This window comes from Oncorhynchus gorbuscha, linkage group LG02 (assembly GCF_021184085.1).
Source record: "Oncorhynchus gorbuscha isolate QuinsamMale2020 ecotype Even-year linkage group LG02, OgorEven_v1.0, whole genome shotgun sequence".
Classification (NCBI taxonomy): domain Eukaryota; kingdom Metazoa; phylum Chordata; class Actinopteri; order Salmoniformes; family Salmonidae; genus Oncorhynchus; species Oncorhynchus gorbuscha.
In genome coordinates, this window is record NC_060174.1 from 46839993 (window position 1) to 46860835 (window position 20843).

A 20843-nucleotide genomic window follows, 5' to 3' on the forward strand; every position below is an offset into this window, starting at 1 on the left:
GTATCAAAAGGAACACACAACAATAATTCACAAGGACTACATAACAAATACAACTGATTTTATTATGGATTCACATGACAATTTAAGTTGGTATACACTACATGGTGTAAGTGAATTGACCCTCTACTCTCTGTTTACTGCTTCCCTTGTTTCCTGCAATTACGCTCAGATCAAAGCAGATATCAGCTAGAACTGCTCCCAGGCCCGCCTCTGGGCACTGAACAGAAACTGTTTGTTTTCAGCCTATCGGCCGGTCCTCTCCTCTCCTCCACCTTAACCTGTGGCACCCTCCCCTCACACCAGTGTTCCGTCCAGCCTGGTGGAAGGGGAGAGCTGGAGGCTTTGATGTGGGCACCTCAACTGCTGCTCCGGCGGGGCTGGTTCCCACACTCTGTGGCCTAATGGATGCCACCCACCACCATTGTCCCAGAGTAGACCAAACATCTGGAGCCACGAATCAGCCTGTGTAGGAGGTTAAACCACAACACCATGAGGGGGGACCACTGTCATTCCCAGGGCATAGGAGGCTAACTCTGGTCAATATTTTTCACACTTCAGCATTCTACGGTACAAAGAACGTTGTACATAAGCAGAATAAAGCTTTGTTTTGTGACATGTCAATGTCATATGAGAAACCTTTTTGGGATGGATGGGGGGCCTGCCTGTGTTACCCAATGTTCATTTTATGCATGCTTCCAACCAGTTGCAAAAGGGTCTGAAATTTTCAATAGGAAGTTAAGCCCTGGAATTTGGGGAATCTTGCTTAAATTCATCAAAAAAAACATTTTTTGTGGGATACACAAGGCAATTCTAGTTCTTGTGGAATATTTTGGTTAAACTATCTCCAATTCAATGGAATTACAATCCTCTGCATGCACAGGGCATTCTTCCATCACATGCACAGTGCACTTTTACATCACATGTACAGCTGATTCTCAAGATCTTGCACTCGAATGAGATGCTATTGAGCCCACACTACTACACTGTCTGAGCCGTGGAATTGTATTGAATATTTTTATAATCTTTACAGGAAAATACCACAGGCACTATCTGATGTGTGGAGACATTTCACTGCAGCTAATGTAGAAGGAAAGGCTGTGTACATTTGCAAATACTGTGCCAAATCATGTGTGAAGAATGCAACAAAGATGCAGAATCATCTGGCCAAGTGCATAAAGTTCCCTCAGCACTTGCAACAAGCGACCTCTGACAAAATTCCCTCTATTCTATTTGAGGTGAAAATGATGAATTGGACACCTTATCGGTAGCAACAGCTCATGGTCCTCCTGGAAATAGAAGTTGTTTTAACTCTATGGTGGAACGTAGTCAGAGAAATGCTGATGAATGTCTTGCTCGAGCCGTGTATTCAACTGGTTCACCTCTGATGCTCACAGGCAATGTGTATTGGAAGAGATTTCTGAGTGTTCTTTGCCCAGCATACACCCCTCCAACCAGACATGCTTTATCTATTCATTTGCTGGATACCGAGTTCAACAGAGTTCAAGTGAAGGTCAAGCAAATCATACAGAAAGCAGATGTATTGCAATCATCTCTGATGGGGTGGTCGAATGTTCATAGGCAAGGAATAATTAACTACATCTCCACCCCTCATCCAGTATTCTACGAGAGCACAGACACAAGGGACAACAGACACACCGGTCTCTACATTGCAGATGAGCTGAAGGCAGTCATCAATAACCTTGGACCAGAGAAGGTATTTGCACTGGTGACCGACAATGCTGCGAACATGAAGGCTGCTTGGTCTAAAGTGGAGGAGGCCTACCCTCACATCACACCCATTGGCTGTGCTGCTCATGCATTGAATCTGCTCCTCAAGGACATCATGTCACTGAAAACAATGGATACACTCTACAAGAGAGCCAAGGAAATGGTTAGGTATGTGAAGGGTCATCAAGTTATAGCAGCAATCTACCTCACCAAGCAAAGTGAGAAGAATAAGAGCATCACATTGAAGCTGCCCCAGCAATACCCGTTAGGGTGGTGTTGTCAACATGTTTGACAGTGTCCTGGAGGGGAAGGAGTCTCTCCAAGAAATGGTCATATCAGAGTCTGCCGATATGGACAGCCCCATCAAGAGGGTCCTCCTGGATGATGTATTTTGGGAGGGAGTGGTAAGCAGCTTGAAACTCCTGAAACCTATAGCAGTAGCCATTGCACGGATTGAGGGAGACAATGGCATCCTGTCTGATGTTCAGACTCTGCTTGCAGATGTGAGAGGAGAAATCCGTACTGTCCTGCCCACTTCACTGTTGCTCCAAGCAGAGGAAACTGCAGTTCTAAATACATCAAAAAGCGTGAAGACTTCTGCCTAAAGTCCATACACTCCACAGCGTACATGTTGGACCCCAGGTATGCTGGCAAGAGCATCCTGTCGGGTGCAGAGATCAACAAGGCCTATGGTGTCATCACTACCGTGTCTCTCCACCTTGGCCTGGATTAGGGCAAGGTTGTTGGCAGTCTGACGAAGTACACTTCCAAGCAAGGGCTTTGGGATGAAGATGCAATATGGCAGTCGTGCCAACATATCTCATCAGCCACCTGGTGGAAGGGACTTTGTGAATCTGAGGCTCTTTCCCGTTGCCTCCATCATCCTCCAAATCCCACCAACATCAGCCGCCTCAGAGCGCAACTGGCCCTTGTTTGGGAACACGCACGCAACAGGCTGACCAATACAATGGTTGAAAAATTGGTGGTCATCCGGGCAAATTTTTTACTTTTTGAGCCTGAAAACGAACCATCCTCAAGGTTTGAATGTGACAGTGAAGATGAGGCCTAAGAGTCTGATGTTCAAGAGGTGGACATTGATGAGGTCCAGGGAGATGACATGGAAGCCTGAGTGGAAGACATCCAAAGCTTTAGTTTCTAGACTATCATTTTGCAGATATATGTTGAAAACGTTTTTGGGAGATGCGATGGATCATTGGAGATCATTCAATATTCCCTTTTGTTGTTCAGTGAAATTATCCCATGTGAAGAGTCAACTCATTTAATTAAAGTTCAATTCGTAACTAAATAGTTTATTTTATTTCTATTGTAAGGATTTAATCATTTGCAATTATGTCTACTTATGAAAGGTAAAAGGTCAATGTTTCTGTCTCTATCTGATTTGTTAAATATATGCAATGCAAGAAACATCTACATTTAAATGGTATTTATTTGCATATATTCCCACGGAAAGTTTCCACCTCCTGAATATTCCCCAAAATGTGCAACCCTAGTTAAGGGTCAAGATGATTGTTCTGAGAGAGATAAAGAGAAAGTTGATCAGAGACAGCACGCTCAAGTGTTTTGGAAAGAAAAGAAAGAAGGGATACAGGTCTATAGGTTTTGATATCAGATGAGTCGAGTGGGCAGGTTGGCCAGACCTCACTAGTTGTAGGATGTCATCTGGAGAGAGAGGGGAGAAAGAGGTCAAGGCGTAGCGTAGTTCTGTGTGAGGGAGACCAGTGGACTCAATAGGCTGAGTGAATGAGTAGCGGATGTCATCAACCTTTTATTTTCAAAGTGATTGACAATGTCGTCCGGGGGGGGGGGGGGGATAAAGGAGGGAGGAGCAGGTGGAAAAGAGTTTCCAAGGGTTCGAGGCAGAAGCTTCATATGGATACCTCCAGATATACCACAGATTTATAGTTCTCACTCTTTCTTGAGGGGGTTGACGTTGTTAACGTTGAGAAAACAAGGGTGCTAAGGTAGTCAAAATGACTTGTGGATTTTGATATCCTTATTTGACAAATGGATCAGGATGGCAGGATGTTTTGTATGTGAAAGGAAGTGAGCTGAAATCTTTTTATAACTTCGTTATGTGATTTTGATAAAGGCCTCTTAGATTTGGATTCCATGCATTCCTAAAGCTTAAAACTGCTGACAAGTTTAAAGATGGCAGCTTTGAGACTTTCCTTTCCTCCTAATCCCTGCCTACTACAGATGGCTGTTGATGTGTACCCTAGTTGGTTGACCACTTGGCTGGATCCCTTCTTGAATGAGAAGGGGTAGTAATTTTACATTTTGCAACAGTTATTTAGGAACAGTAGTTTTGTCTCCGGATTCACAGACACCCAAATATCACCTATGTACATTTTGACGGCCTGTTGATTAACGAGACACACTTCCTCTTATTATTATCATTATATTTGTTTTACATTGTCTCAATGGGCCACTAGGCTATAAATAGGAGCTATGTGCAATGGTCAGGTCACTCTGAGGAAGATGTCAGCTTGAAGTCGAAACATCAGTCACCTGTTTGCATCCTGTGCAATGGATTCAAATGGGCAATAACAAATCAATCCTTTTTACCTCGAATTAGTCCTTTTGGAAGGTTTTCTTGGTAAACCATTCTATTTGGAGGGTGATGTTGGATCACTCCCTACGTTTAAACTATATTTACTACAGATATGTTGTGTGTTGAGAACCAGCTTATTTCATAAAACTGAGTCTAAATATCAAAATGTTCTCTTCCCTCTCCAGCTGTGTCCAAGTGGAAGAGCACCATGCCGTGGACATCGATGTTTACCACTGTCCCAAATGTGATGTCCAACACGGACCCTCCTTGAGTAAGTACCACCACACACTCTGTCACTCCAGCACGGTTGATTTAATATTTGGCTCTCCACTAGACGTCTGACCTCACAGAGTATACGGCGGGCGCATTAGGGTAATTGAATGATGGTGTAATCATCAAATTGAGATTGAAGATGGCCCTTGTTCGGCTGGAGATAATGTGGGCTTTATGATCTTCTGAAATGGAGACGATCCATAATGCAAGACTTCTATGTCCCTCAGACCCCTGCAAACTTGGTGTAGTATCTTCTCTGTTTGATCATTGACTCTGACGGTTGAGGAGTTTTACAACTCGCTGTCTTGTCTTCCCAGTGAAAAAACGTAACAACTGGCACCGGCATGACTACACAGAGCCTGACGATGGCAGCAGGCCGGTGCAAGCAGGGACCTCTGTGTTTGTACGAGAGCTGCAGAACAGGACCTTTCCCAGGTACTGAAGGAGCCAAGATCTTGTAGAATAAGTCGAGGTAGATTGCCAATAATGTAATATAAATGCCCCTCTTTCCTTTGTTGCAGTGCGGATGAAATCATGGTACAGATGCAGGGCCATCAGGTAACACAGAAGTACCTGGAGAAGCAGGGCTTCCGCTACCCCATCACCGTTCCCAAACTGGATGGACTTGGTCTCAAGCTGCCCCTCTCCAGCTTCTCTGTAAGGGATGTGGAGGTGTACGTTGGTAAGAGGAGAACATTTGAAAAATAGACTGCTTTCTGGACACTTTCCGATTGGCGTTAAGGCGGCGCTAGTGTGAAACGCACACTCATAGGCAATTTTCACTTGTAAAACCCAGCGCTCTGCTTTTTTCCAACCTTTGTGCAAGGGTTGTTAATTTACCTGTCTACCATCAGCTGCCTTGCGCTGAGGTAGGAGGTGTTGAAATCTGAAGTGTCCTTAAAAAAACATGCACCTATATGCCAATTTCAACCAGTGCAACTAGAGATATTTAACACCGACCAAAAGCTGGTCTTAGCAGGAAAGCGATTTGCTGATGGCATTGAATTTGTCAGCGGAGGCGCACACAGTAGGCTTATTGAAAATATCATAATCAGCAAAAGAGTTAATGAAATCCCCCATTTTCATTTATTTTTCTCCATCTTCTATGAAATGTATGGACTCTGCATTAAAGGTGACAGTGACTGTAGGAAGCCTGTTTAGGATCATCAAGTTATTTTAAAAAGACTGCTATCAAAAAATGCCTCTTCCACTTTCCCTTGTTGGATTTCTGTCAAATCGCGGGAATTCCTATCACTGTCCATGGTTCTGGATCCGCATGTAGGCTATATTTGCCTGTTTGTTTACCTTTCACGTGGCAAAGTTACTACTGTCCATATCAACTGTGATGGTTGGCTTAGTGGTTTGAATATGCAATGCATTTACAAAAAGCACTCAAAGGTATAAAAAAAAATATTATTATTTTTCTCCACAATTTTGTGATATCCAATTGGTAGTGAGTCTTGTTCCATCACTGCAAAGGTCGAGAGCCATGTGTCCGCCGAAACACGACCCCACCAAGCCACGCTGCTTTTTGACACTCTGCTCGCTTAACCCAGAAGCCAGCCGTACCAATGTCTCGTAGGAAACACCGTACAGCGACCGTGTCAGCGTGCATGCTCCCGGCCCGCCACAGGACTCACTAGAGTGAGATGGGACAAGGACATCCCGGCTGGCCAAACCCTCCCATAACCCGGACGAAGCTGGGCCAATTGAGCGCCGCCTCATGGGTCTCCCGGTCGCGGCCGGCTACTACACAGCCTGGGATCGAACCCGGTCTGTAGTGACCCCTCTAGCACTGCAATGCCTTAGAGTGCCTTAGACTGTTGCGGCACTCGGGAGACGCCCTCATACTCAACTCTGGACCTCGAAGCCATGTCCACTGATTTAGACCTGGAATACCAGGTGGGTGCAATTAGTTATTGAAAACCAGCAGTCGTGCGGACCTCCTTGGGTAAGAGTTGAATACCCCTAGTCTATAGCCTAAGACTTCCATGTTGAAGCCAATTTAATGTAGAACACTAGATAGGCTACATGTTTGTTATAACTGTTGTAACTGTTGTAGGGTTAGGATATTGTATAGTTTATTAAATAGTAGCCTAGGTATATCTTCAATGGATAGGACAAACATTATAGGCTACTCCTGCCAAAAAGCTCTTGGCCTTAGGCCTACGTGTGCCTGTTCATGGAACGAGAGATGCAATGCTTGATATCATGATTCTGACCCCATCCTATTTAGAAATATAGTTGCCGTTTAAAAAAAACATATTGCTTGTTTTAGTTTAATTGGATTAAAAACCAAACTTATTAGAAGGATTCACTGTCCATGGCTTTGTTAGAATGCATGGCTCGCATGCAATGCATTTTAGAAGCTGTCTGCTATGTTTGGAGAGGTGCGAAAATGATCTCTAACATGGTTCCATGATGTTTATAAAACATTATATTTGGGTGCAGTAAGTGGACCCCCCCCCACCACCCCTTTTATCTTTACATTGGATCTGTTTCCAGTTCTTTTTAAAAGTGTAGATATGGGTAAAACTATCCCTAGTCTACGTTGTCATAATATTATATGCCCACGGGGAGCAATTATGGTGCCTGTAACTGTATTTAGACACAGCCTACTTAAAACAAGTTGTTTTATTAGAATCATTCACTGTCTTTTTAGGTCTTATTTAATATTGTGTAATGTTTGGCATAGCTCAGACAAGGCAATTTACAGTAGGCCTATATCAGTTTGAATGCTATGTTTTAAAATATATATTTATTTTTTTATTGAAACCATGCAATTACCCTACTTAGAACAATGTGTTCAACATAATTATCTAATATGGGATAGGCCTGCATTTTGTTTCTGTAGGCTATTTATTACGGACTAACATTCGATTTGTAGTTGATATAAAAATACCTTAAATACACAACTTGAAGCAACCACATATTTAGCCATGAAGCATGTTCTCATTGGCCAGTGAAGGGCTAAGCCTCGACACACCTGCAACTAATTTATTCATCAAAACCCAGCCCTTTTTCACCACCGCCAGCTATTGCGCCCATAAATTCCCGCTGTGAAAATAGCTCAAATATTTCTGATACACCCCAGAACCTGCAACACTACCACCAGCACTAAGATTTACCATTACATTAGGTTTGTTCAATTGGAGCCCTCTCACCGAGTGTGCTGTTTTGGTGCCTTTGTTTTCTTTGTGTACATTTTACTGTGACATACTTATTTTCTAAACAGACCCATTTTCAAAAGAATTGTTTCAGTGTGCTAATGTTCTGTTTCTATGTACACCAGCTCTCTAGACATTTCTGGACCGTTTACCGCTGAGTGGGATGTTTAATCAAACGTGTTTGTTAATGAGATGCTAGCTGAGCATCTTGTCGAGGGTTAAATATTAATCCTAAGTGCTTGCAGTGTAACGTGTCTGTACATTACTGTAACTTAATGCGCCTCGGGACCATCTCAGTTCACAGAGCTGAGAGGTTCACTGGGTCCACCTTTTTACATGTTACATTAATCCACCAATAATGAAATAAGTGTGTCGCTAAAAGTGGCTTAGCTTACGGAGCACCGTGGTTTATCACCTCTCTCCACTATTGAGTCTGGTACTTATGAGATCCCCTTACATCCCCGGTACATTATCAGACATCTCAGGTTTATGTCCGGCTAAGTTTCTTTTAGGTTCAAATTACGTTCACTCTGCTCCTTCTGTCTACACAAACAGAAAGAGTGGAGACAAAACCGTCCCACTATTGCTGCTAACCTGAGAATTTGTCCCTGTGACCAGTGTATCATATTACCATAACCAGAAGACTACTAAAAGTGAAGCACTGGCCATTGTTTTTCTTAGCATGGGATTTATTGTGTCTCTGGGTTTTTTTCTTTCATGCCTACAGTCATGGTGTGATATTCGAACTGTAGATATTAGAAAAGATTAATGGTATGGTCCTCCTTTTTGGGAACTCAGGCTCCAAATTCGATCTCACATCTGTGTCAGAGATGTGTGTCAGAGACATTCTGCCCACTCCTCTGTTTCTGAGCAGCATATTATTTGTCACTGGCAGAAGAACAGTCTTCCATTCTCACAGTGATATGTTGTGGTTTTCATGGCTCTTGGACTCCTGAAAGCTCCTTGGATTAGGCATAAGCCTGTAGAGTTATCAGTGTAGGTTGAGGTGTCAGCCTGACAATGACCGTCAAATGGTTTAATGTATTCATGTGTGTGTCTCTTTTGGGGGTTTATTAGTTGGAAAATATTCTTTAACGTTGTTCATATTCACAATGTTTAAATGCCCCGTGCTTTACCAAGCATTCACCACAGGCCAGCTGCCCAAGCTCATCCATTCACCTCAGTTGGCACTCTGCCTGCTAGGCTCAGCAGGGACCTGTAAGTATTGAACAATATGTTTTTTCCATGGCCGTCTCTCCATTTACCCTAATGGCAAACCTGTTGTAAAGTGTCTTTTGACCTTTTGGAGCATGGTTTTAACATCACACTTTCAAAGTACCTGGGACCAGCACCGCCCTGTCTATTCTCCAGGAGACCTGTGCTCCTAGTCCCTGACTGTGTCACTGGATGGAAAGATAAAATGAGGACCATAAATATTCGCCCAGGACATTGGTGGCTGGAGAGATTTTTTTTGCCCCAACTTGTCGTTGGTGGTTCTACGCCCAGGCAGCTCCCCTTCCCATCTGTACACTAGTGCTCCTCTGGCTGTTCTCTGTATGTGAGGCTGCTCTGCCTCCAGCTGTTCCCTTTCATCAGGTGGTGGCCAGCAGGGCCCCAACAGGGCTGTCCTTGCACAGCCACCAGCTGTCCTGTCATGCCCTGTGTTAACTGCAAGTCTGTTCACAACCCCCCACTGCCATTTTTTTTGTTTTTTTGCAGTTTGCCAGCTGTACACAGGTGGTGTTATTGACACACATGAAAGACATTAGCCAACCCTTACTAGGCTCCTCCAGCTTCCATCAATGGAAGGACAGTAATGGGATGCGGAGAGATTGCCTTGAATGTTTCAATGCACTTCCTTCAGGAGTATTATGGGGATTCTGAAAATGTCAGCAAGCTTCACTCCTTGCACCCTCCATCATTGGACATCTGCACATGAGAACTGTAGTCTGTCTCTGGCTGGCCCTCTGTCTGGGCTGGGGTGAGGGTGGTGGATTAGACCTGTGAGTATCCCTGGTAGATTTCAATATATTACAGTATTTTTAGAAGGCAGGTTTCGCATGTATTGGTCAGTAGTACTGTGCAGTAATGGGGCGATGCTGTAATATCAAATCCACCTGGCCCCTGTCCTTACTTAACATACTACATTCTACAAGTGTTAATGCCTGTCCCATCCCATCTTGAACTTCCTCCAGACTACTTTCTGCATCACAGAAACCATATTCTAAGCTGAAGCATTACTTTCTTGCAGGTGGTGACAAAATTGTGGATGTCATTGATGTTGCCAGACAGGCAGACAGCAAAATGAAGCTTCGAGAGTTCGTCAAGTATTACTACAAACCTTATCGGCCAAAGGTGCTGAACGTGATCAGTCTGGAGTTTTCAGACACCAAGTAAGTATTGGTTACTTTTCGCTATTAACACATATCCTGCTACTGCTTTGATCATTGTATCATTTGGATTCACTTACGTATTTTTAGGATTCACCGAATTTTCACAATTTTTAGAATAATCCTATTTGTTATGTAAATGGCATATTATAGAAGGGTCCAGACACTTATTTTTTTCCGATTTCACTTGGTTTTGAGAAACTTACCCCACCCGCAATAGACTTCCTCATTGCTTGTTCTGCGGTATGGGAGTCACGGGAAAACAGGAACTAAGGCTCAAAAAACACCAAAATATATCATTTAAAAAATGACAAACTTCTCAGTATAGTGATGCAGGTCTTTAGATGTTGTACACATGAAATTGTGTAATTCCGAACTTTATCCCCAACATTATAGTCCATTTTGTGCGGTTTCCTTCCTACTGTGATGCGTGGGCTACACAGAGAAGCAGCACAGCTGGTAGAATAAACCACTCTAAATTAGCAAAGAGGTGGGGAGAAATTCGTTATTAAATGAATCTTCTTGGTAAAGGCCTGGTTAATTTGGTGAACAGTGATGGATAGATATGAAGCTGTGTAACGTGATGAACAATACTGCCTCATTAGAGTGCAGTAATAGGTGTATTGAAAGATGAGTAGCGTTAAAAACGAATCAGCCTTTACTGGTAGAACTTCCCTAAACACTCCTTTATATCCTCTCAGGATGGCAGAGCTGGTGGTGGTGCCTGATATCGCTCAGAAGATGTCCTGGGTTGAGAACTACTGGCCAGATGACTCCTTCTTCCCTAAGCCTTTTGTCCAGAAGTACTGTCTGATGGGGGTGAAGGACAGCTACACAGACTTCCACATAGACTTCGGAGGCACATCCGTGTGGTACCACGTACTCTGGGTAAGCTGTGGAATTGCTATGCTCAGCATGATTTATATCTTCACAGACAGCAGTGTATCCCTTTTGTAAAATGTGCTAGGGTTTAGGCACCAGAGTTGTTTATAGTCTTCTTCGGGGCGTTTTTGCGTTGATTATGTAGTCTGACAGCCTAGCTTGAATATCCTCATGCTTCTCCTGAGGTTTGTCACCCCTCAAGTGTTTTACTGTAGCACCAATGACTACATGCTGGGTCTTGTTAATTTGCCTTCCCCCGAAAATCTCCCCCTCCAGATACACTTGTGTAAATTGTTTTGTATTATTAATAATTCCATTGCACTGGAATAATGTTCTGCTAATTTAAAAAAAGATATATATATATATATATATTTTCTTCTCTGTCCTGAAGGGAGAGAAGATCTTCTACTTAATCAAGCCGACCCAGGCTAATCTTGCACTATACGAGGCGTGGAGTTCCTCCCCCAACCAGAGCGAGGTGTTCTTCGGCGACAAGGTGGACAAGTGCTACAAGTGTGTGGTGCCGCAGGGAACCACTGTCCTCATCCCGACAGGTTAGGAGAAGCTACGAGAAGCAGCGGTCTCCTTTTCCACCACAGGACAAAGTCAGGTTTTTTTTTTTTTTTTTTAAGGAACTTGTCTGAGTTCAAAGGGTTCAAGTTGCTCTACTGTTGCAACATTCCTCGTGTACAGCACTATATTTCCAAAGCTCTGCTGCAGACACAAGGGCATTCAAAAACACGAGCCGTAAAGCTGCTTTTCCATTTAGCACTGAGCGGAGCAGCTAGCCTTTGATATAACGCCTCACAGGATGACCTGTGTTATTTGTGTCTTCCACTGTGCGCTCTGAAGGGCCTGAGTGGACCTCCTCTGTCACCGAGGACAATAGCACCACATGACACCCACTGTTGTTCACAGAACTTCCCTACATCAAATATATATGGTCTTTCGATTACATGGCAAGTCAAATAGGTGATGACACTCCAAAATGAATTGATGCATATCATGTAAAAGGGCATATTTAATTATTTATCCAGTTTCTCTAGCCACAGGGTGGAGAAGCAGATTTCCAAGTTATTTATAGTGACATTTTTTTGACTTGAGGGAAACAACACAGCTTCCCACAAGGCTGCTTTTCCCCGTTGGATTGCTGGGGATGTGAAAGGTCTCTGGACTGATGATGCTAGCAGACACTGAGAGCGTGAGATTCTTAGTGGCTCCCTGCTGGGAGAGAGCCCTGGCCCAGTTCCATATTGGGTTACACACACACACACACACACACACACACACACACACACACACACACACACACACACACACACACACACAGGTCCTCGGTACATAAACGAATAAAACCACCATTCCCCAGGGGAAAATGTCATTGTACAAATACAACAAATCTGTGTCTATTTCCTGATGTCCAAAAATGAATGTTAATTTTTTAGTAAAGAGTATTTGATCATTTTAACTGTGGCACAATGATCCATCAGCATGGGCCCACCTGCTATTGGATGAATGTACAAATTATGATTTCATGAACTGCATTCACAGTGCCCTGCTGTACCATAAATACCATTTCTGAAATGGTTTATTGCGGGAAGCCAAAGGCCCCTGGTAGGGAAGGTCACACGGTTGGGCTCTTGATGGCGGATATGTAGCAGACAGGCAGCGGATGAGAGAGGACCCCAACCGTTATCAGCCATCCATATAATCACTTGAGTGGCTCCCATCCTCCCTCTGCTGGGGCCACAGCAGCTCTCTGTGCACCCTCCATGGCCGGGCATTTATAATGTTTAGGGCCTCCCAGCCCAGCATCGTCACGCCTCTGTGGATGCGCTGCTGCAACGTGGAAGGTTTTTCAACCATTTCCTAAACCCTTTGATGTGGCTGAAACACAGCTGGAGAACAAGAATCTCAAATGAAATGTTGGATTTATTGCATGTTTGTCTTCTGCCTGCTACTGGCCTTTTGCTCCACATCTGTGGGTCAGCTGTTGATGTGGTCTATCCTCCTCTGTGTTCCCCAGGATGGATCCATGCTGTTCTCACCTCTCAGGACTGCATGGCTTTCGGAGGGAACTTCCTCCACAATCTCAACATAGGCATGCAGCTCAGGTGAGCACACAGAAAACCCTCTGTCCTCTGCTCATTCTGTTGCCTTTCTTTACTTTTGTAGAGCAATAACATTGAAATGAATGGCTAAATACACTGCTCTTTTTAATGGCCAGCAATTGTGTGTGTGTGTGTGTGTGTGTGTGTGTGTGTGTGTGTGTGTGTGTGTGTGTGTGTGTGTGTGTGTGTGTGTGTGTGTGTGTGTGTGTGTGTGTGTGTGTGTGTGTGTGACCTCGGTTGCTGCATCCTCAACTACAGGTGTTATGAGATGGAGCGGCGGTTGAAGACTCCTGACCTATTCAAATTCCCTTACTTTGAGGCCATCTGCTGGTATGTGGCAAAGAATCTACTGGAGACTCTAAAGGGTGAGAGAAATACAACTTGGAGGAAGAGTTTGTTGCTGTGTCGGTGATGTCCCCTTTTGGTAACTTTCTGCACTTTTTTTTTTGACATCCTTCTCATATGATTCCTGGCTTCTCAGAGTTACGAGAGGATAACTGCCAGCCCCCAGCCTACCTGACAGAAGGAGTGAAAGCCTTGATTACTGCACTGAAGAACTGGCTGAAGCGAGAGGTAAGATACTACAGGAAACCTTATTTGTAGATGACAAATCAGCTTCTTTTGTGCGTGTAACACCTGACTACAGAATAGGACGTTTGGTCACATTATATACATTCTAATGTCATCTACATTGGGCACCTTCTATAAAGGTCAATAGTGGGCAGGTTGTATCCAATGTGGTGGTATGACTAAGACCAGGCTGGGAAACTGTAACCACCATCTGCAGACAGACTGTACGAGCCCTCATTGTCCCAACGCTCTCTGCCTCTCCTCAGGTCACAGAGCCGGCCAGCGAGGTCCCGGACCATATCAGACCCAACCGTCTAATTAAAGAACTCACAAAGGAAATCCGCTACCTGGAGGTAAGGCCTTGTGATGGGGCTGGGAGAGAGGGCCTCAAGCTGTTGTGTGACGACTTGGAGCTGGTTCTAAACAATTTGTGTTCCGAGTAAAAGGCTGTCCCTCATTCTTTTTTATTTCCATTTTTCTCTTTTCTAAGTACCAGGTCAAAGGCACTGTGTTTCTTTCAAGCTGGTTATTGCAGCGTTCTGGTTCTGTACTGACTAGTATCTCTTCTTAACCACAGGAGGAGCAGCAGAGTGGTGCTGGAGGTAGCAAGCCAATGAAATCTCAGGGAAGTGGAGGATGCCCGCTGACTCGGTCGACTCTGGACCGGGCTAGGCATCATGCTCGCAGGACTGCCAGACGGCTACGGCACCACCACCATCATCACCACGCGCCCAAGACGCCCTCCAACCTGGAGATCCTGGAGCTGCACACGCGACAGGTGCTCAAGAGGCTGGAAGTGGGACCCTTTGAGGAGGTGAGGGTACTGACACACTACCATCTTCCCCCATGCTGCTTTGGTCTAACCCAATGTCCAACTCCTACACTGAGGCTAGGTTAATTATCAACTTTTGTTAAAGTAAATCTCTATGCTCTTTTCGCAGGATGCCCCGTTCAGCTCCACGGTGACGGCCAAGTTCAACAAGGCATCTGTGGCATCTGCTGCAGCTGTGGAGCGGAGCCTGGACAACAACCTACGTCTGGTGATGTGCCACGGCCGGATTATCAGGTGAGCCAGAAGAACCCCACCCCCTCCCTGGCACCCTTGGCCCCCGGCTGCCTGTGACCTTTTCAAGGAAGGAGCCAAGGATCTGGAGCCTGGGTTAATGGTTCCTCTGCCAGCCGGCATCTCTCTGCTCGCACGCTAAGTCCTCAGTCATGCATCACCTCCCAACAGGTAGAGCAGTGACTCACTCTACTCACCATCCAACACCTCCGGTTGGCTTTGATAATGCTCACGTTACTGGCTGCGATCTCAACATGTTACAACACAGAGCTGGTGTTGTACAGCCTAAACATGTTCAGATGGACCACCTGCACTATGCAATCTTTACATGTTTCAACTCACCACTTACATCAAAATTTAGCCTAAATAAAATGAGGTAAAATGGCTTTCAGTGCCAAATTATGTTGTTTGCCTCCAGGCTTTTTCTCCCATTCTTACTAGTGTGTGTATGTGTGCACAGAGATGAGCGTTGTCACACCAAGGTGAAGAATAGTCCGGTGTGGGAAGGTGAGAGGACTGGTGGCCATCAGTTGGGAGGGGTCCTGGTGAAAACAGAAATCAATGACACCATGCAGGAACAGCACAGAGACCCAGAGAGAGGGGAGATACCGAGCTCTCTCAGCAGTGAGTCTAACTGGTCAAGTCACCGGCTGTCAATCAACGGTTTAGGTAGGCTCATCTTTGAATGCCAGAGAATTCAAATGAAAAGTTAAAATTCCATTGCAGAGATATGTAATTCATCCTTCTCTTTTTTTTTCCTCAGAGTTTTTCGAAAGAGTGAATTCCGATCTGAGGAAAGGAACTGCGGTGTACTCCGACATCTCAGACTCTGAGTCCGAAGAGCGTTGCTCTACACAGGTAACTAATCGCACGTCCTCCCCAAAGGGCCCGGTCTCTCCTTCACACAGAGGAAGAGTTTTTAAGTTATAAAGGCTGACACATCTGTGTGACCTTGTGCAGAAAAGGGACTCTGGGAAGGATTCAGGGAGCTCAGATGAGGAGGATAAGGAGCTGTGCAGGACAGAGCGAGGCACAGGCAGTGTGACGGACCTGCAGCAGGCCAGCCAGGCCCTCAGCCACCAACACAAACCACTCAAAGGGTACGGGGACGCATGGATAAATGGACCAAATGGCCTTCTTGTTCTACGCATTCTGTATGCAATGCAATTCAATGCAATAGGAATCCAATGGGGAGACATTAGTATTACATTAGCCACAGTGGCTGAGGAGTCATGCATGAATCATTCATTATCCAGTTGAGTTAAGAAATTATATGAAGTTGTTCCTTTACTTGCTGGCCTTTGTAGAGAACATCCTACCTCGCCAACCACAGAAGAGGAGGCTGTTGAGGGCATGCTGTCCATGGCAGGGCTGCTGTACCCTCAGCGACCAGAGGAGAGTAGCACTGCCCAGGAGCCCTGGTGGTCCAGCCCAGCCCATCGCTCCCCTGACTGTGGTGCGCTACAGTCCTGAAATTCTTATAAACATCAAGGTCTCAATTTATTGACCTAATTCAATCCATTTCAGATGAAGTAAACTTTCCCTGTGGTTGTCCTGTAGGTGAAAGAGAGCCTGCGTCAGGGGAGGAGAGCCAGGATTCAGACAGCAACTCCACACTGAGCCTTCAGGTAATGACAATAGCCAAGGTTGAATGGGTCATGACTGCACATGCTGACGCCGACACCTCTAAAGACTGACGTCTCTATTTTGAGGACATCAGAATCACTCACTCTGTATTGGAATGACTAATCTTCCTCTCTAGGTAACAAGTTGGGATCTAATGTAAAGTAACAATGTCTCCCTGTCCTTTAGGATGAGCGGAGGGCCCAGCAGCATATGCGTAAGGAGTGTCGAGCTGAACTCAGCCAGAGGATCCAGGAGAACAAGAACTTCATGGACAGTCAGAGCAGTGGGAGTAACAGCAGCGAGGCCTGGGGGGACCAGAGCCCCTCTCGGGCTGCCTCTAGCCCCCTCTGCCTGGACCCCAGCCCAGGGACTGACTATCAGTACTGTGAGACCACTCTGTCACCCCCCCTGCACCCCTCCAAGAGGTCCGCCCCAAACACCCCACCCATCAGTAATCAAGCGACTAAAGGTTTGACTCCATATTTTTATTTGACCTAGTTAATCTATAGTAGTTGAAATGAGTGTAGCATTCTTGTTCTCTCTCCTCCTTTTGTTATTGATCTCTGTGCAATGTTTCTTCTTCTCAGGAAAACGTCCTAAGAAGGGTATGGCCACCACCAAGCAGAGACTGGGGAAGATTCTCAAGCTGAGCAGGAACAACCACTTTTTGCTATAGCACTCAAGACCCTTATGTCCCCAGTAAAAACTTTAAGGAACAACTCGACCCCTGCCCATATACTGAGGATGCGTCTCTTTCAGCTTCGACTCTCACATTCTATCAAAAATCATCGCTTGGATGGACTGCCCTGAATCACTGACTCCACATGCTAGATGACAAAGACACGAGCGAGCGCACCGTTTGCCATGGTGAAGTGATGGTTCCGCTGGAAAAACAACTGCATGGATTCTCAGCAGTGACATTGGATTGTATATGTTGTAGTCATCAAAAGAGAGAGACCGTACATTTGGCTTTGTTTCAGAGTTGAAGCACCGCAACAACACAGGATTGTCCAAAGATGCATGGCAGTGGGAATTTAAATTACGTCTTTTGATACAACAACTTTGCATCTGAGCCACACGCTTTTGTATCTGTTTTGGCTGGTGCTTTACCCAAGGCTTGCACTAGCCCTTCCAACCAACACTACTTGTTATGCCACGACAAGCAAAACATGTTGTGCTTAAGCCGAGAATGGCAAGTGAAGATGCTGCTTTCTGCTACCTGGTTTTCATCACCTTTTTGGGAGATTGTCTTGTGTTAGTCTGACTGAAGAGCAAGAATGGTGCTATGGTGTTGGAACAAATTTGAAATGGTGCTATAGTGTATATTCATGCTATCCTTTTTGCCTAGCCTCCTGTCACGATCACAACAGTGATTGCATTTGAGAGAGGGGGGAGATATTTTGATGCAGCACTCTAGTCACCTTGCCTTATCAGCCTCCCAGTATGTAAAAAGCTATCTATGAATCCTAATGCATTAAGCCATTCCAAAAAATACCTCTCCCACCACATTAAGAATACTGCTTCTGTTTACTAAAAGAGTTACGAGCCTTATTGCTCTATAGTTGATCACTCTATAGTTGATCATATCAAATGTGTTCCTTTGGTGCCATCTATTGGTCAAATTAGGGCAGGAGCTTGAGAGTGCTGTTATTATTAAAGGTTTCTGAAATTGCAAAAAGCTTTTATATAAAGTAAAAAATGTACAGAATTTATTTACAGAAAATAAGTTATCCATAATTTATTTAACTTTCTCTTTTGGTGTTTATTGTTCTGTTTCTTTTGCTGGTATTGAATTCTGTAATGAGGGGGGGGAGTTAATGACTATGACAATCCTGTTACGATAGATAGTGTAACGGATGTGGGATTTTCTTCCCTAAGATGTTGTATACTTTGCCTCTTACATTTGTATGGGTGGATTTCAGCAAAAATCTACAAAAGATTATACACATTTCCTATCTTCTAGTTGGGCTAAGTATGATACTTTGATTAAAAAAGATTGGTCAAGAACATTTGGCTGTTTGTATGAAATTAAAAGAATATTTATTTTTTTATTAATGTGTCAAAGGAAAAATCCACTCAACTGTATTTTGGCTTTTTTTTTTTCATTGGTCCACTGTTGATACCGTCCCAAAATGTTTTGCATGTCAGAAGTCAAGTTTTCAAGATAGGATTTTCAAGAAGCAAAGTGACACTTTGCTTCTTAAAATCCTATCTTGAAAACTTGACTGCTGATATGCAAAACATTTTGGGACTGTATCAACAGTGGACTAATTTTTAAAAAAGAGTGGATTTTTTTCTTTAAGTGACAGTTTGCTATTGTATGTAATTAAGGCTACTGATCCAGTTATTGTTAAAGGGTATGCTTATTTTCCCTGTCACTATATATACCCTCATATTGGCTTGAAAGACCTCAGGTTGGATTTTGAATTGGTCTTTTTTTTGTGATAATGCCAAAAATGTGAGCACCATGAATGGCTTGAAAGACCTCTTACATTTTTAGTGAGAGATTGCTCCAGTTTGTGTCTTTCTCAGGGACCCATGCTCTTGACTTAAGAAACGTTTGTTTTGATAAGCAACATGAAATGACACATCATTGTGGACACATTTTCTGATCATTGATCTATTCACTTTTTTTTATTCTTTTTTTTTTTATGTGTAGTTGGTATTACAAGTGTCACTAAGAACCCTTTTAGTTGTACCCATTGAGTCCTTTTTTATAGAAATGGAATTGTAGCCTGTCCAACTTTCATTCCAAAATCGTGTTTTTTTTTTCCATGTTAATTGTTGTCACTTCAAACCGTGAATGGTGGACAAAGTTACGACTGCTCAGGGCTGTTTGATGGTGACCGTTTTCTAGACTAAGAATTTCAAATATTTAGGTCGACCCAAAGGAAGCAATCTCTTTTGAATATAAAAACATTTATTTCATTTGGCACAGAGCATGCCAACAGAGGGGACCCCAAGTAAAATTAAGCCATCACTAAATCTTCACTATTCTTGTGTGCTACCTGGCAAGACATATTGCACTAACTTCCAGGTTTAAGCATGTCAAATAGCTTTAAGTGCCACCCACCCAGAACCGAGTTCCCATCTTTGACTGACTTATTCTACAACCTCGTGTTAATTGTGCTGCGCTCCTGTCTAGCTATTTAGCCATTTGCGGTTGCCTATATATGCTGTAGAGATTCAATCAGAGAAACTTGACTTCACCTACTCCCAGCCCTTGTAAACAACAATAACAAAAAGACAAAGCTTCTTAGAAGCAAAGCTCATGAGTTGCTTTCCAGTTACTCAACTGTTTAACTTTTCAGCATCCAACATGTTTGATCGTGCATGGCATTACTGGCCTGCTGGCAGGGTCCTAATATCCAGAAGGCTACTATTAATTGTACAGTATTTATTTGACTGCATTTTAGATCAGTTTTTCATTTGTGTGAAGTATTATTGGTCATGGTATGTCTTTCTATTCTGCAGATTGCTTGTTTCAACGGCTATAGGTTGTGATCTTTCAAAACGAAATAAGCTTAAGTCTTTTGACACTGTAATCTTTGAACGTTTATTTCTGTATCCAAATGTGGCCTGTAAATAAAATATTTTTAAGCAATGTTTTCATTATTTATTCTCAGTCCAACTTCAACATGCATCAGTAAGACTGGCTAAGATATTTTGCATTGACAAATACCATTGACGTGATAGCTACTCTTAGATCACTTGAATTTAATGTCTAAAGTCATCCATGGCTACTGTAAAGCAGGTAAAGAACACCTGCTCGTCGAGTATCTCATTCTAAAATCATTGGCATTAATATGGAGTTGGTCCTCCCCCTTTGCTGCTATAACAGCCTCCACTCTTCTGGGAAGGCTTTCCATTAGATGTTGGAACATTGCTCCCTGGAATTGCGTCCATTCAGCCACGAGCATTCGTGAGGCTCGACACTGATGTTGGCCGATTTGGCCTGGCTCTGTCGTCGTTCCAATTCATCCCTAAGGTGTTCGATGGGGTTGAGGTCAGGGCTCTGTACAGGCCAGTCAAGTTCTTCCACACCAATCTCGACTAACCATTTCTGTATGGACCTCGCTTTGTGCACAGGAGCATTGTTATGCTGAAACAGGAAAGGGCCTTCCCCAAACTGTTGCCACAAAGTTGGAAGAGCAGAATCGTCTAGAATGTCATTGTATGTTGTCATGTTAAGGTTTCTCTTCACTGGAACGAAGGAGCCTGGACCATGAAAAACAGCCCCAGACCATTATTCCTCTTGCACTAAACTATACACTTGGCACTGGGGCAGGTAGCGTTCTCCTGGCATCCGCCAAACCCAGATTTGTCCGTTGGACTGCCAGATGAGGAAGTGCGATTCATCACTCCAGAGGACGCGTTTCCACTGCACCAGAGTCCAACTGTGGCGAGCTTTACACCACTCCAGCCAATTCGTGGCATTGTGCATATTGATCTTAGGCTTGT

General features: G+C 44.0%; 1 protein-coding gene across 3 annotated transcripts in view; it reads left to right on the plus strand.

Moving 5' to 3' along the window:
• Positions 1 to 19990, plus strand: part of kdm7ab (lysine (K)-specific demethylase 7Ab) — a 42981-nt gene extending 22991 nt beyond the window's left edge. For 2 of the 3 annotated variants that reach the window (XM_046311236.1, XM_046311249.1), the window contains exons 2-20: positions 4486 to 4571; positions 4891 to 5008; positions 5095 to 5255; positions 9992 to 10133; positions 10832 to 11018; positions 11404 to 11566; positions 13039 to 13126; positions 13382 to 13488; positions 13605 to 13696; positions 13960 to 14046; positions 14271 to 14507; positions 14635 to 14759; positions 15217 to 15425; positions 15520 to 15614; positions 15717 to 15856; positions 16064 to 16212; positions 16317 to 16384; positions 16569 to 16851; positions 16970 to 19990. In XM_046311236.1, coding sequence (XP_046167192.1) covers positions 4486 to 4571; positions 4891 to 5008; positions 5095 to 5255; positions 9992 to 10133; positions 10832 to 11018; positions 11404 to 11566; positions 13039 to 13126; positions 13382 to 13488; positions 13605 to 13696; positions 13960 to 14046; positions 14271 to 14507; positions 14635 to 14759; positions 15217 to 15425; positions 15520 to 15614; positions 15717 to 15856; positions 16064 to 16212; positions 16317 to 16384; positions 16569 to 16851; positions 16970 to 17058 — 2626 coding nt within the window. In that variant the 3' untranslated portion in view covers positions 17059 to 19990. The remainder of the gene's footprint in view (positions 1 to 4485; positions 4572 to 4890; positions 5009 to 5094; positions 5256 to 9991; positions 10134 to 10831; positions 11019 to 11403; positions 11567 to 13038; positions 13127 to 13381; positions 13489 to 13604; positions 13697 to 13959; positions 14047 to 14270; positions 14508 to 14634; positions 14760 to 15216; positions 15426 to 15519; positions 15615 to 15716; positions 15857 to 16063; positions 16213 to 16316; positions 16385 to 16568; positions 16852 to 16969) is intronic. The other variant, XM_046311243.1, reaches the window with a different exon arrangement.
• Positions 19991 to 20843: the final 853 nt, after the last annotated feature.